This window comes from Eptatretus burgeri, chromosome 9, assembly GCF_056783735.1.
Source record: "Eptatretus burgeri isolate ZD-2024b chromosome 9, Ebu_testis_v1, whole genome shotgun sequence".
Taxonomy (NCBI): Eukaryota; Metazoa; Chordata; class Myxini; order Myxiniformes; family Myxinidae; genus Eptatretus; species Eptatretus burgeri.
Window position 1 is genome coordinate 98,159,923 of NC_140969.1, and position 13,484 is coordinate 98,173,406.

Here is a 13,484-nt window from a genome sequence, read left to right on the forward strand (position 1 = left end):
CCAAACAGAACCAGGATAAACATGATTCCTGTCCAAGCAGAACCGGGATAAACAGGATTCCCGTCCAAACAGAACCGGGATAAACAGGATTCCCATCCAAACAAAACCGAGATAAAGAGGATTCCCATTCAAATACAACCGGGATAAACAGGATTCCCGTCCAAACAGAACCGGGATAAACAGGATTCCCGTCCAAACAGAACCGGGATAAACAGGATTCCCATCCAAACATAACCGGGATAAACAGGATTCCCGTCCAAACAAAACTGGGATAAATAGGATTCCCGTCCAAACAGAACCAGGATAAACATGATTCCTGTCCAAGCAGAACCGGGATAAACAGGATTCCCGTCCAAACAGATCCGGGATAAACAGGATTCCCGTCCAAACAGAACCAGGATAAACAGATTCCCGTCGAAACAGAACCGGGATAAAGAGGATTGCCAGAGGATTCCCTTCCAAACAGAACCGGGACAAATAGGATTCCCGTCCAAACAGAACCGGGATAAACAGGATTCCCATCCAAACAGAACCGGGATAAAGAGGATTGCCTGAGGATTCCCATCCAAACAGAACCGGGATAAACAGGTTCCCATCCAAAAAGAACCGGGATAAACAGGATTCCCGTCCAAACAAGAAAAGGATGAACAGGAATCTCCTTCAAACAAGAAAAGGATAAACAGGATTCGCGGCCAAACAAAACCGGGATAAACATGATTCCTGTCCAAACAGAACCGGGATAAAGAGGATTCCCGTCCAAACAGAACCTGGATAAACAGGATTCAGGTCCAAACAGAACCGGGATAAAGAGGATTCCCGTCCAAACAAAACCGGGATAAAGAGGATTCCCGTCCAAACAGAACCGGGATAAACATGATTCCCGTCCAAACAGAACCGGGATAAACAGGATTACCGTCCAAACAGAACCGGGATAAACAGGATTACCGTCCAAACAGAACCGGGATAAACAGGATTCCCGTCCAAACAGAACCGCGATAAACAGGATTCCCGTCCAAACAGAACCGGGATAAACAGGATTGCCTGAGGATTACCATCCAAACAGAACCGGGATAAACAGGATTCCCGTCCAAACAGAACTGGGATAAACAGGATTCCTGTCCAAACAAAACCGGGATAAAGAGGATTCCCATCCAAACAGAACCGGGATAAACAGGAATCCCATCCAAACAAGAAAAGGATAAACAGGATAAACAGGATAAACAGGATTGCCATCCAAACAAGAAAAGGATAAACAGGATTCCCGGCCAAACAAAACCGGGATAAACAGGATTCCTGTTCAAACAGAACCCGGATAAAGAGGATTCCCATCCAAATAGAACCGGGATAAACAGGAATCCCGTCCAAAGAAGAAAAGGATAAACAGGAATCCCGTCCAAACAAGAAAAGGATAAACAGGAATCCCGTCCAAACAAGAAAAGGATAAACAGGAATCCCGTCCAAACAAGAAAAGGATACACAGGAATCCCGTCCAAAGAAGAAAAGGATAAACAGGAATCCCGTCCAAACAAGAAAAGGATAAACAGGAATCCCGTCCAAACAAGAAAAGGATAAACAGGAATCCCGTCCAAACAAGAAAAGGATAAACAGGATTCCCGTCCAAACAAGAAAAGGATGAACAGGAATCCCGTCCAAACAAGAAAAGGATAAACAGGATTCCCGTCCAAACAAGAAAAGGATATACAGGATTTCCCTCTAAACAAGAAAAGGATAAACAGGATTGCCATCCAAACAAGAAAAGGATAAACAGGATTCCTGGCCAAACAGAACCAGGATAAGCAAGATTCCTGGCCAAACAGAACCAGGATAAGCAGGATTCCCGTCCAAACAGAACCGGGATAAACAGGATTCCCGTCCAAACAGAACCGGGATAAACAGGATTCCCGTCCAAACAGAACCAGGCTAAACAGGATTCCCATCCAAACAAGAACCGGGATAAACAGAATTCCCATCCAACCAAGGACCAGGATAAACAGAATTCCCATCCAACCAAGGACCAGGATAAACAGGATTCCCGTCCAAACAAGATCTGGGATTTCAGGGAAGCATTAAATTCCATGAACGACGTTTCTTCTGTGTTTTGTTGTGTTATAGGCAGAGCATATCTCATGACAAATTTGATGAAATTTCTTTGTTCATGACTTTGAATCCTGAGTTTGGAGACAGTATTTCCTCACACATAAAATGACAAAAGACAAACCAAGATGCAGGTCGTGTCAGAGTGAGAGAATGAAATATGATTTTTCTTAAAAGCAGACTTTATGGTGTTGCAGAAATGATTTCTCAGGTATAATAAATGCTTAAGATAACGTAGTTATTTCCATATTGTGTTTAGAATAAGCATAACGTAATTAAATGTCACTTTAGATACGCATCGCTAAGGCCCCCAAAAAAAATGTTGCATTGGCGTAACGGGTCACTGAAAAATAGGGTAGGTCGGTCGGGATCTTTTTTTTTTTTTTTTTTCCTAATAAATCCCTCCCAAAATCTCCCCCGGCTCGAGTACCACCCTTTTTGTCGGCGGGTTCTGTCCGAAACACTTCCGGGTTTTTGCGATCGCGATCGCAATCAACAAGATACTTGAAAACAATAGCAAAACAACAAAAATAGCAATAAAATAGGGTCGGCAAAATTTTTCGATAGCAAAAAAACAAAAAAAAAACGTAGGGTCGGCGGAATTTTTAGGGTCGGGCGGGTTACGCCAATGCAACATTTTTTTTTTTTGGCCTAATTCATAAACTGCATTTAGAAATGTCAGACCCCGCTCATTCATTGCACGTGTCTAAAATTCCTTATTCCTATTGACTCTTTATTTGATGTCCTCCTGAGTTTGTCTAAATATCTCCTTTTTGCACCACACTAGGCCATTTGAACAAGTTTAGTTGGCAAAAGACGTTGTCATCACTTCAATTAGCCTAGGTGCCAACCTGCTGCAGGAAACTGCGAAAAGGTGGGGGGAGGAGAGGAGGGTTAGCCCCACCCTGCCAGTCAGAGCATGAGCCAATGGTGGAGGAGGACATAGATCGTCATCAATGACATTGGTGAGCTCGGTTATGAAAGCATGGGAAAGCCAGCATCCCGAGAAAAATTGCAGAGTGTGTGCCCCGCAGCGACCAAGAGGGAGATGCCACGCCTTGCCTTGCTGACATCTCGCCAACTTCACTAAGACGTGTCCCTCTCCCCCCACCCCTCGCTGTCTGGAAAGACGTTGTTGCTGCAAATCATTGCCATTGGCACTGGGTGTTCTCCTACAAGCAACATTATTGTGTTTGACCAATTGGCCAAACACCTCTGTTGTCTCGTGACTTTCCTCTGTTCTCTATTGTGTGTCTGAGGCCTTAAGACGTAGAATAATTAAGGATCGGCTATCCTTCGCTTGGTGTGTTCTGTGGGCATGTATGCCGGTAAGGGTGAACTTGTGGTTGGAGTATTAGAATTGGATCCATTGTTTTATTGCTTCCTGGATATTTCTGACCCTTTTGCTTGTTCTGACCGTTTCATCTGGTGGTCCTGTAAATCCTATTAAAAGGTAAATCGGTCCAGAAGTTCACTTGGCCTCATAAGATCAACTACGAGGGCGCCACTCGCTTCAAGAACCTCGATCCGCATGGTAACGCGGCTTCGGACACGAGGATCCAGCAGGAGGTCTCCAAGATGGGTGACTGTCAGAGTCATTTTGACACGACTCACCGGATTTAAAACGGGCAAGTCTGGTGACTGGAACAATAGCATAATGGTTAATGTCAACTCTGAGTCTGCAAGGTCGGTAGTTCAAACCTCAGCCAAGTCCAACCAAAGACAAATTGTACGTGCTGCTTCCTTGGATGACATCATTTAAATGGATAGAGCACAGACAATCCATAGGTTGGCAATCACAACAAGCTTTGATTTGCCAAATGACTTCCTGCTTTGAAGTTCCTTCTGAGGAACCTATGCATTAAATATTAAATGATTAGGCCAACCCTAATTCGTCGCTGGATCATCGGTTTTCACTCACACTGGGATATTTTTCAAACAACCCATCACAGTGATAAAGAAAAGTAAGAAAACCGTTGCAAAAGATGTTTATTCTCAACTTTCAAAATTTGATTATAATGTTCAGCTTGTCTTGATACTCAAATGTACATTTAACCAGTGCCATTTACCTTAAACACATTTGCAGGTAAGGTGAGATTTATCTGTCATGTGACTACTGGTATTGGGAAAACAAATTAAGAAAAATACGGCCATTTAGCCGAGGTTGGGTTAATACTGGTAATGATGTGATGTTGAACAGTACCAAAAGTGATGTCAACTGTACTGGCTAAATATATACTCTATCTCAGGTACAAAGGACAAAAGATGCTCATTTACTTCCAACATAAAACGGAACAGTTGTCAATTTGGAGGCCAAAAAAAACAAAAAACAAAAAAAAAAACTCATCCATTACAAAAATGGATGTTTAGGGTTTGACAGTGTAAAGTGCATATCAGAGAATCCTCACTTTGTTCACTGCAATGGCCTCCTCGAGCACGAGCGTCCAATATACTCTCATGCTGTATAAATACGATGAAAAATACCGACGATTCGCAGCATTTTCAACCAAACATTCTCGAGCAAGTGATGTAACAGTTACATTCGATCCGATGGGGGGGGGGAACAATAACAAAAACCAAGCATGGACTCGGGGTCGCTTCAAAGCAATCGGTAATCCGACACGAAGCCAATCTTTGGATGTTGGATCGATGCAAGTTTCCAACACACGTTTATAAACCGCTCGCTCGATGGAAATGTTATTTCCACCGATTTGTGTACAAAACAAAACACCCCCCGATTCAAGTGGCTGTGTTTTTGAACACAGGGTTTAGCGCTCATGATGTTTGTCAATTAACAAGGTTTAAATTGTCGACGATGGTATAAATCCAGCAAAAGGAAATAGATTGCATGGATGTAACCTGAAAAATGCGTTGGAGAATTCCAAAATAGAAAATCTACAATATAGTTTTTATATTAAATATGCCAGGTCAGTTGGACTCGACAGCTGGGTCGGTATCGAGACCGACCTTCGAGCCACCGAACAATGCGAAAGATACCGTAGGGTGAGGTATTTCCTCGTGTACTCATCCCTTGCAACCGAGGACACTTGCAAATGAATTATCAACAAGCCAGGCCATGCGACTGTAAGACGTTTTGGTTCCAAATAACCAGAACAAACATGCAAAATGAACCGAGGTGTGAGAGTTTGGTGTTGCAGCCATCATCGATCTGTCGCAGAGCAGCTCTGATCGTAGTTCTTGATGCATTGCTTGATGTGTGCCAATTTGATGTGCAAATACTGGCAGTGGTGTTTCTCCTCTTGGTAACGAGGGTGCTTCTGTAAAGGTCACACGAGACATTCGGATTGGCTTCCAACCGACGGCTTTTTGGAGCTCAACCATAACATCACGGCTGAAGATGCAGACCATGGGATATTGGGATCCCCGATGTCACCGGGGATCTTTAAGCACACTTATAATGAAGGAACCGCTTGATCACAAAGACATGCACCACACCTAGTATACCTTTGGGATATTCCCTCGGAGGTTAGGCTCAAACCACTATGCAACACTTGGTATATTATGCCATGAACATGTCCGATTTGCTACAAGGAGGAGAAAAAAACAGTACGTAACACATTCTCCTTTCCTTACAATTCATCTAATTTATTCTTTTAAAATCTTTGCCATGTTTGTTTCCATTCCACTTAGTGCTTTGCATATGGATGGCCAATGAGCAAGGGCTACCTATACCTACGAAGAGCTACGAAGAGCTCATCTTGCTGTTGAAGACGCAGCTAACCGCAATTCGGCTGCAAGCAGAGACCATTTGTCATTCAGTTTCGTTCTGAGGTCGGAGGGTCTAAAATATCAACATTAGGATTCAGAGAACAAGATGATATCTAGCATATACTAGAAGTTTAACTCTTGATTCCTGCGAGTTTAGATGTTTTGTAAGCTTCAAGGTTGGACTATTTCTCCACGTTGAAGCATGAATGGTGCACTGCTTTTGAATCTTGACCAATCGGAGTGCTTGCTTGCGTCACATGGCGTGCATGATTGTGGAGCCGAGTCAATAGTCACAGGTTCGTAAGCACGTCATGTCAACCACAATATCATCTATGAAGTGCTTCCTGCATGGAGAAAAAAAAAAAAAAAAACTTAAATTATCTTATTCATCCTTTTACTCCACTTGGAGTCAATGTCACGATAGTTTGATGAAGTGGTCGAAATGGCCGGTGCTTGTCAATATGTAATTTCAAAGGATCACAAGCAGCTCGGCGAAGTTGAGCACCGTGATGTTCCTGCTGATGCAGGTTTTCACGTCACCTGTTATCAGCATTTTATGAATAAACGTCTGATCGAACTTGGTGAGGGGAAAAAAAAAACCACTGAAGAGGAAGCTGTGGTCCACCTCCTCAGAGTTTGAAGAGTCAGAGTTGAATGTTCTCGTTCTGCCTATCGACTTAACACGTACTTCATCCCAAGCAAAGCCTGTGGAAAAATAATTACATTCACGATCGAGCCTTCATGCCCGAGCAGATGTCCTGCCTGCAGTGTGCATCATGTGCAATAAGGTGGATGGACCGCAACATGAGTGTCTCATAAAACAACAAGACACCTTAAATGTGAGCTCAGACATTGACATCCATCCATCCTTTGGGACCATAATCTGTGCAGAGCGTAGGTGCTGCCAAAGCAGTCTCCTTGGCGATTGGACACAATCCTGGACGGGTCACCACTCCGACACAGGATACCAGCATGCTGGCACTCATTTTGCTGACCTCAGAAGGATGACAAGGCAGAGTCAACCTCACCTGGTATTAATTCAACATATCAGCAGGATTTGAACTCAGGATCCTTGGATCCCAAGCCCACCACCCTAACCATTAAGCCAACACCAGGCATATTTGCTGGAAGCCACCTGAAAATGGCCTCAAACACCATGCTTCAGGACAGAAATACCAAATTCGTAAGATTCATCCGCTGACAAGTTGGGTAGTTGCGTCGCTGTTTATTTGCTTCATCCAAAGCAGTAAAGGAGATCAAAATTTTGATTTTTGGAAGTTAATTAATAGACTGGTTCACACTTCAAGATGAAATTCGGTAGAAGTGGTGGTGGCGTTTTGAAATCGTGAAAAAGTCAGTGTCTCCTCACTTCTGGAAAGAAGACTTTTCCCCCCCACCTCCAGTCACCTCAAAATGTGCTTTGTTTTCCGCAGGTAGGAACTGACACGAATGCTACAACAGGACTACTTGCAGATTGTGTTTCATTAACCATCCTTGCGGAACAAAAGTCGGTTTGTATTCGCCGACATGCTCTCAAACCGGAACTGTTTTTGACCGCTTCAAGGACGATTCTCGGGGTTGTCGGGTGTTCATCATCTGAAGCTGATGGAAATCATGCACAGTGACATCACAGTCATTGAGACTGAATCAAGTCATCATTCAGTAGCTTCAGCACCTCGGGTTGATGAAACTTTGCATATCGACCAAGCAGCGCTCATCATAAAGAATCACTTGCAAAGAACACCTGCTCTGGACTGTCCAAGGCCACCGGCTGCCACAGATCTTATGCTTGCATCTGATGAGGATACCATCCTCAATGAACTGTATAACCTCCTTGCCTGGAATGTTGGACTGTCAGATGATTCTATAATGACAAACTTTGTCGGAATAGATGATAACGCCGATGTCACATTCATAACAATCTGCAAATATATTGTTTACTTAGCTTCTAAGAGTCGTCCCATGATGTGATGTATTATAAATTCCCCGTCCCCCGATCGACATGGATGGACAGTATCAAACAATGAACTGTTGATCACGTATATATATATATGACAATGGACCCAGCCCCAGAATGTGTCCTCAAAGAGATTGTATATTGTAACTGTGTGAAAACTCATTGTGAAGGAGGGCTGTGCTCATGTCATAGGTCGGGTTTGTCTTGCAACGATTTTTGTGGGTGTGAGAAATGTAAAAATTATACCGCTACCGACCAAGAACAGTGCCTGTGGGACAGTGGAGGTGACGATGTTTGACGACGATGGCGCTGATGACGTAGATGATTAATCTGAAATGCCGGTATGTTGTTGTATTCATGTGTGTTACTGCATACGAAATACGATGAATCGATATAATACAATGGACAGAACAATTAATTTGTGTCCCAGTGTTACTGCATATGAAATGCAAGCCAAGTGTTGGCTTAGGATCTCAGGGTCCTGAGTTCAAGCCCTGTTGGCTGCCGAATTAACATCAGGTGGGGTTGACTCAGCTTGTCATCCTCCCGGGGTTGGCGAAATGAGTACCAGTGTACCGGTAGAGGGGCACAGCATCAGAGACACAGCAGAGCTTCCAAGAAACGATATCTACCAGGTAGCCATGCTGCCATACGTAAGAACAGAACACAGCTGCATATTAAATGATCGGTTTCATTCGGCATCGTAAAGTGTGATGAGTCTGATGGAAAATGGGATTTGCTTGCCAATAAGGTAGGGCCATGAGATGCGTTATTAATACTGGTTCAATGTCCAATAGTAGAAAGTCCTGCTATATGGGAATATTCGATCAGAGCACATGACACAGGCTTCCCACCAAAGATACCACCTTGCTCCACCTGGCTAACAACCTGGCCCCAACAGGCTCCTGAACCGTTTTCATCGGTGCCCCTCTGATACTGCGAACGTCAAACTTTGTTCTCGAGTCGTTTTGTCTACACATTAACGGATCACCGATTTTGGAAGGTTTATCTCAAATCCTGTTGGAGAGGCTTATGGAAGCCTACAGTGTGTTGCAATACTTTTTTGACAAAAGTCTAAATTTCACAATTTTACTGAATCGAGTATGTACCAGTCAAAGCCTTCAAAATCGGTTTGCCAATAGTACCGAAGGATGTCCACGATTGTCCAGAATACTGAACCCCAAAGACATTCCGTACGGAAATTACTGCTCCGAGAAGTTGCCATCACTGCTCAAAATGACTTTCTCTGACCTCCGACAAGATTTCAGAGTTAAACTTTTCACACGAGTTCAGGCAAATTTGTCAGCAATCCGAAACCGGATAGAAACAGTGTAATTGAGAGATGGGAGCGAAATACATTTTCCAAGCATAATTTGTCGTCTTCGGGTTTGCAGTGTAAATGGGAAGTGAGGAAAAGCCGACGTTTCGTCAGTCAACCCTTCGTCAGAACAAAAGATCGCCGATGAAGTGTCAACGCCTGAAACATTCCTCAATAAACGTGTTGATTCCATCCATTAGCCACCGATATGTAGTGGCATTATGTATGCGCGGAGAGGGCAAGAGAAGGGGAAGAAAAAGAAAGAGGTGGAGAAGGAGAATCTTTTGCAGCAATGACTGCTTTGAGTGTTTTTGGATCGGTCTCTCCCAGCTTTGCACAGTGAGATGGTGAAATATTTGCTCAAGTTCTGCCATGTTTGATGGGGATCGTCGATGGACTGCAATCGTCAAATTGGGTTCAAGTCAGGACTCTGACTGGGCCACTCAAGAACATTTATCTTCTTCTTCGTCAGTCACTCCATTGTGGATTTATCTTCGTGCTTCAGATCGTTGTCCTGCTGAAACGTGAATCTCCGACCTAGTTTCAGATTCACGGCTGACTCGAGCAGGTTTTCGTCAAGGATTCTCCTGTACTTTGCACCTTCCATTGTCGCTTTGATCCTGACAAGCTTGCTCGTCCCTCCTGATGAAAAGCAGCCCCATAACATGATGCTGCCACCACCATGCTTGACAGTTGGGATGGTGCAGTGTTAGACTTGCACCAGATGTAACGCTTTGAATTTAAACCAAAAAAGTTCAATTTTTGTCTCCTCTGACCACAAAACCTTTCTCCACGTCCCTGCGGTATCACTAAGATGCTTTTTTGTAAACTCCATTCGAGCTTTTAGATGCGTTTTTTTCAGTCATGACATCTTTGTTGCCACCTGTCCACTGAGGACAGCTTCGTGAAGGGAACGGGATATTGTTGATTGATGAAGACCGACCCCCATCTCAGACATCGAGCCCTACAAAGTCATTGTTGGATTTACAAAGACATCCCAAACCAGCTTCCTGTTTGCCCAATTGCTGAGTTTGGATGGGCGACCTGATCTCGGTAGATTATGGGTGGTATGATACGTCTTCCAATTCTTCATAAAAGGATGTCACCGTACTCAAAGGGATAATGAGTGTTTTGAAATCTTCTTACAACCCTCTCGTGAACGGTGCTTCTCCACCACTTTATGTCCGATTTGTTTGGAAAGCTCCTTGGTCTTCATGTTTGCCTTGCTGGTTGTCCAAGTGAGTTGCACCTTAAAACTCCTCAAGTCATTGGTCAAGCTTGATTTTTAAGTTAAACCACTGATTACATACAGGTGAAACCTTCCACACTTATTTTGGAACTTTTCGAACAAATAATTTGCTCCTGAAGTGATTTAGGGTTAATTAGGCGAAGGGTTTGAATACTTATGTAACTGAGAATCATCTGATTTTTTCTATGTTAATCGAACTTATTCACATTTTATCTTCATTTTTTCATTCATCACTTTCATACATCAACACCTTCATCACTTTGGAGTAGATTGTGAAGACTGTATGCATTAAGTTTGATTTGAAAGCATCGTGACATAAGCATTGAAATGTGAAAATCTTGGAGGGGGGGGGGAACACTTTTGCAGGCCACTGCACGTACTGCTTCAAACCTCCCAAAACACAAAAAATTAATAATGATAAAAATTTATGAATGAACAGAAGTAAATGATTGGTGATTATGGCACTAAGCACCTGTAACAGTACATTGCAAAAACATTCAACATCGCAAGAGCATCTTCCATACCTGCTTCAACACCTCAAATTCATGGAAAACCTTTTCACGAATAATCTGAAGAAGAAAAAATATTCACTCGTCATGTTTCTGCAATGTTTGTTCCGTATATGTGTGTATGTGTGTGTATGTGTGTATGTGTGTGTGTGTGTGTGTGTGTGTGTGTGTGTGTGTGTGTGTGTGTGTGTGTGTGTGTGTGTGTGTGTGTGTGTGTGTGTGTGTGTGTGTGTGTGTGTGTGTGTGTGTGTGTGTGTGTGTGTGTGTGTGTGTGTGTGTGTGTGTGTGTGTGTGTGTGTGTGTGTGTGTGTGTGTGTGTGTGTGTGTGTGTGGGTTAATACGACTTCAAAAATGTGTCAGAGCATTGGAATAGAAAAAGAAAAGAAAAAGTCTGGAATTCATCCACCTGACCTTGTACTGCTCAGAGTTGGGATCGAGTGCAAGAAGCTGAGTCTCCAATTTGGCGAAGTGCTGCGTCACTTCCTGGATACGTGAATGTAGTGTTCGGTACTCCGCGTACTCCTCATTGAAATCTTCTTTGTATTGTGCGCGTCGATTTACAGTTTTCAGCGGTGGGTACTCGCTTTCAAATAAAGTGAACACAAACACGAGTACGATTTGTTTTTCTCAGGTCAAAGAGGAAGCAGACATACATGCATCACATACTTACGAGGGAGAAAACATAGGGATATCATGTAAAACATGTAAAGGGATATCATCGATGGTCAATTTGAGTCAAGTGTTCAAATAAAATAATACAGGAACGAGTAAGTTTATAAAAAAAAAATTAAAAAAAAAAAAACAGGGACAGGAAGAGTTGTGACGAATTCAGAGCAAGTATGTCACAAACTACACTGTAAAGTACCAATGGTAATAAATGTGGATTCAAAGAAGGAGGATCAACTAAAGATATTCCTCCTGCATTTTGGACCAGCGCTTCAAAAAAAAAATATATATATATATAAATAAATATTAATCAAAAAGCTTATTTCCCAGCTGCTCAAATCCTCATAAACCGTCATGGATGCCGAAATGTACAGGAAGCCTCGTAACAAAGATTGGTGTGGCGCACGGGTTCACGGTCACCATTTCAGTGAAGAGCTATCATTTGATGTCGTCGCCTCAGCCTCTCTTAACACGGGTCGTCTGCACCGGGCGGGATATTTTGTCCCGTGAACAGCCAAAACGTTTCCAGCTGAACTGCGTCAACCAGAATCGAGCGCGGCATAGAATGCGTCCTTCACGGTGAGATCACACTCGCCTCAGTCACAGCATAAACAGAGACCAAGGAAACGACACTATGAGTGAGGAATGCAGAGTCTCATAATATGCTCGTTGACCGGTGTTGCCTCAATTATCATTGGAGTCAGCTTATTGGACACAGTGACAGCAACTCCTTGGGCATGGTAACCATCAGAGTGACCAGACAAAGTCGGTGTAACCACCCACCATGATCTCACCACAATCCGGTGTCCGAACCTCCGAGAGTGCTGCAATACCGATGTTCAAACACTTGAGCTCAGATGATAATAGAGACAGGTGAACAACCTCTCTTAGGGATCAGACATCCCAGTCACCCACTCAAAGGCACCACATCAGGTTAACCCAAGGACACCGCCGTTTGGTGGACGACACCTCAGCATAACTTCACCACACACCACCGCAATCTGACCCGGGAAGTTTACCCTGTGCTTTTCCTCTTATCATCAAAGAATGGGGGTCCTGAAGGCTTTGCCCCCAATCCCGTTATCCGGTGACCTACCCTGCGAAGGGCAGCAGCACAGGAGGTATGAATGCAAGATGAGCACAGCAGGAAGCAGCACAGTAGGTACTAATATATGATGACCTGGATAAACCTACGATGAGGAGCAATGAGCTGAATCCCATCCAAACTTGTCTGTGGTGCTGAGATTCTATAAAAGTCCATCATTTCAATTGGATGTTAGAGATATGTGGGTGTTTCTCAGGCTAATCGACTGTTTCCACTGCCCATAGAAAGTCTACGCCCCCTTTCAAAATTTTCACCTTTTCTTGCCTTATAGCTTGGAATTAAATTTCATTAAATCAGACTTTTCCCACCTTTATTTTGACATCGTAACCCAGAACTTCCAAGTGAAAAACAAATTCAACAAATTTCAGAAAATTAATTAAAAATACAAAACTAGATTATCTTGGTTGGATAAGTGTCCGCCCCCTATGTTAATACTCGGAGGAAGCACCTTTGACAGCAATTGCAGCTGTGAGTCTGTTGGGATAGGTCCCTACCAACTTTGAACACCCTGATTTGGGCAATATTTGCCCATTCTTCTCCACAAAACTGTTCAAGCTCATTCAAGTTGTGTGGGGAGTGTTGATGGACAGCAATCTTCAAGTCATGCTGCAGATTTTCGATTGGATTTCGGTCGGCGCTTCAACTGGGCCACTCAAGGACATTTCTCTTTTTGTTCCTTCGCCACTCCAGTGTAGCTTCGGCTGTGTGCTTTAGGTCGATGTCATGCTGAAAGGTGAACTTCCGGCCCAATTTCAGCTTTCTTCCAGAGGGCAGCAGGTTTTCCTCTCGGATTTTTCGTTATTTTGCTCCATCCATTTTCCCTTCAATCCTGACAAGTGCCGCAGGGCCTGCTGATG

The 13,484-nt window shown here is 43.5% G+C and overlaps 1 protein-coding gene across 3 annotated transcripts in view; it reads right to left on the reverse strand.

Moving 5' to 3' along the window:
- Positions 1–4,065: 4,065 nt before the first annotated feature.
- LOC147020716 (RNA polymerase II elongation factor ELL2-like) overlaps positions 4,066–13,484 on the reverse strand; it is a 42,935-nt gene continuing 33,516 nt past the window's right edge. For all 3 annotated transcript variants that reach the window (XM_085896278.1, XM_085896277.1, XM_085896279.1), the window contains 3 exons: positions 11,268–11,439; positions 10,872–10,916; positions 4,066–5,372 (listed from right to left, as the gene is read on the reverse strand). In XM_085896278.1, coding sequence (XP_085752404.1) covers positions 5,256–5,372; positions 10,872–10,916; positions 11,268–11,439 — 334 coding nt within the window. In that variant the 3' untranslated portion in view covers positions 4,066–5,255. The remainder of the gene's footprint in view (positions 5,373–10,871; positions 10,917–11,267; positions 11,440–13,484) is intronic.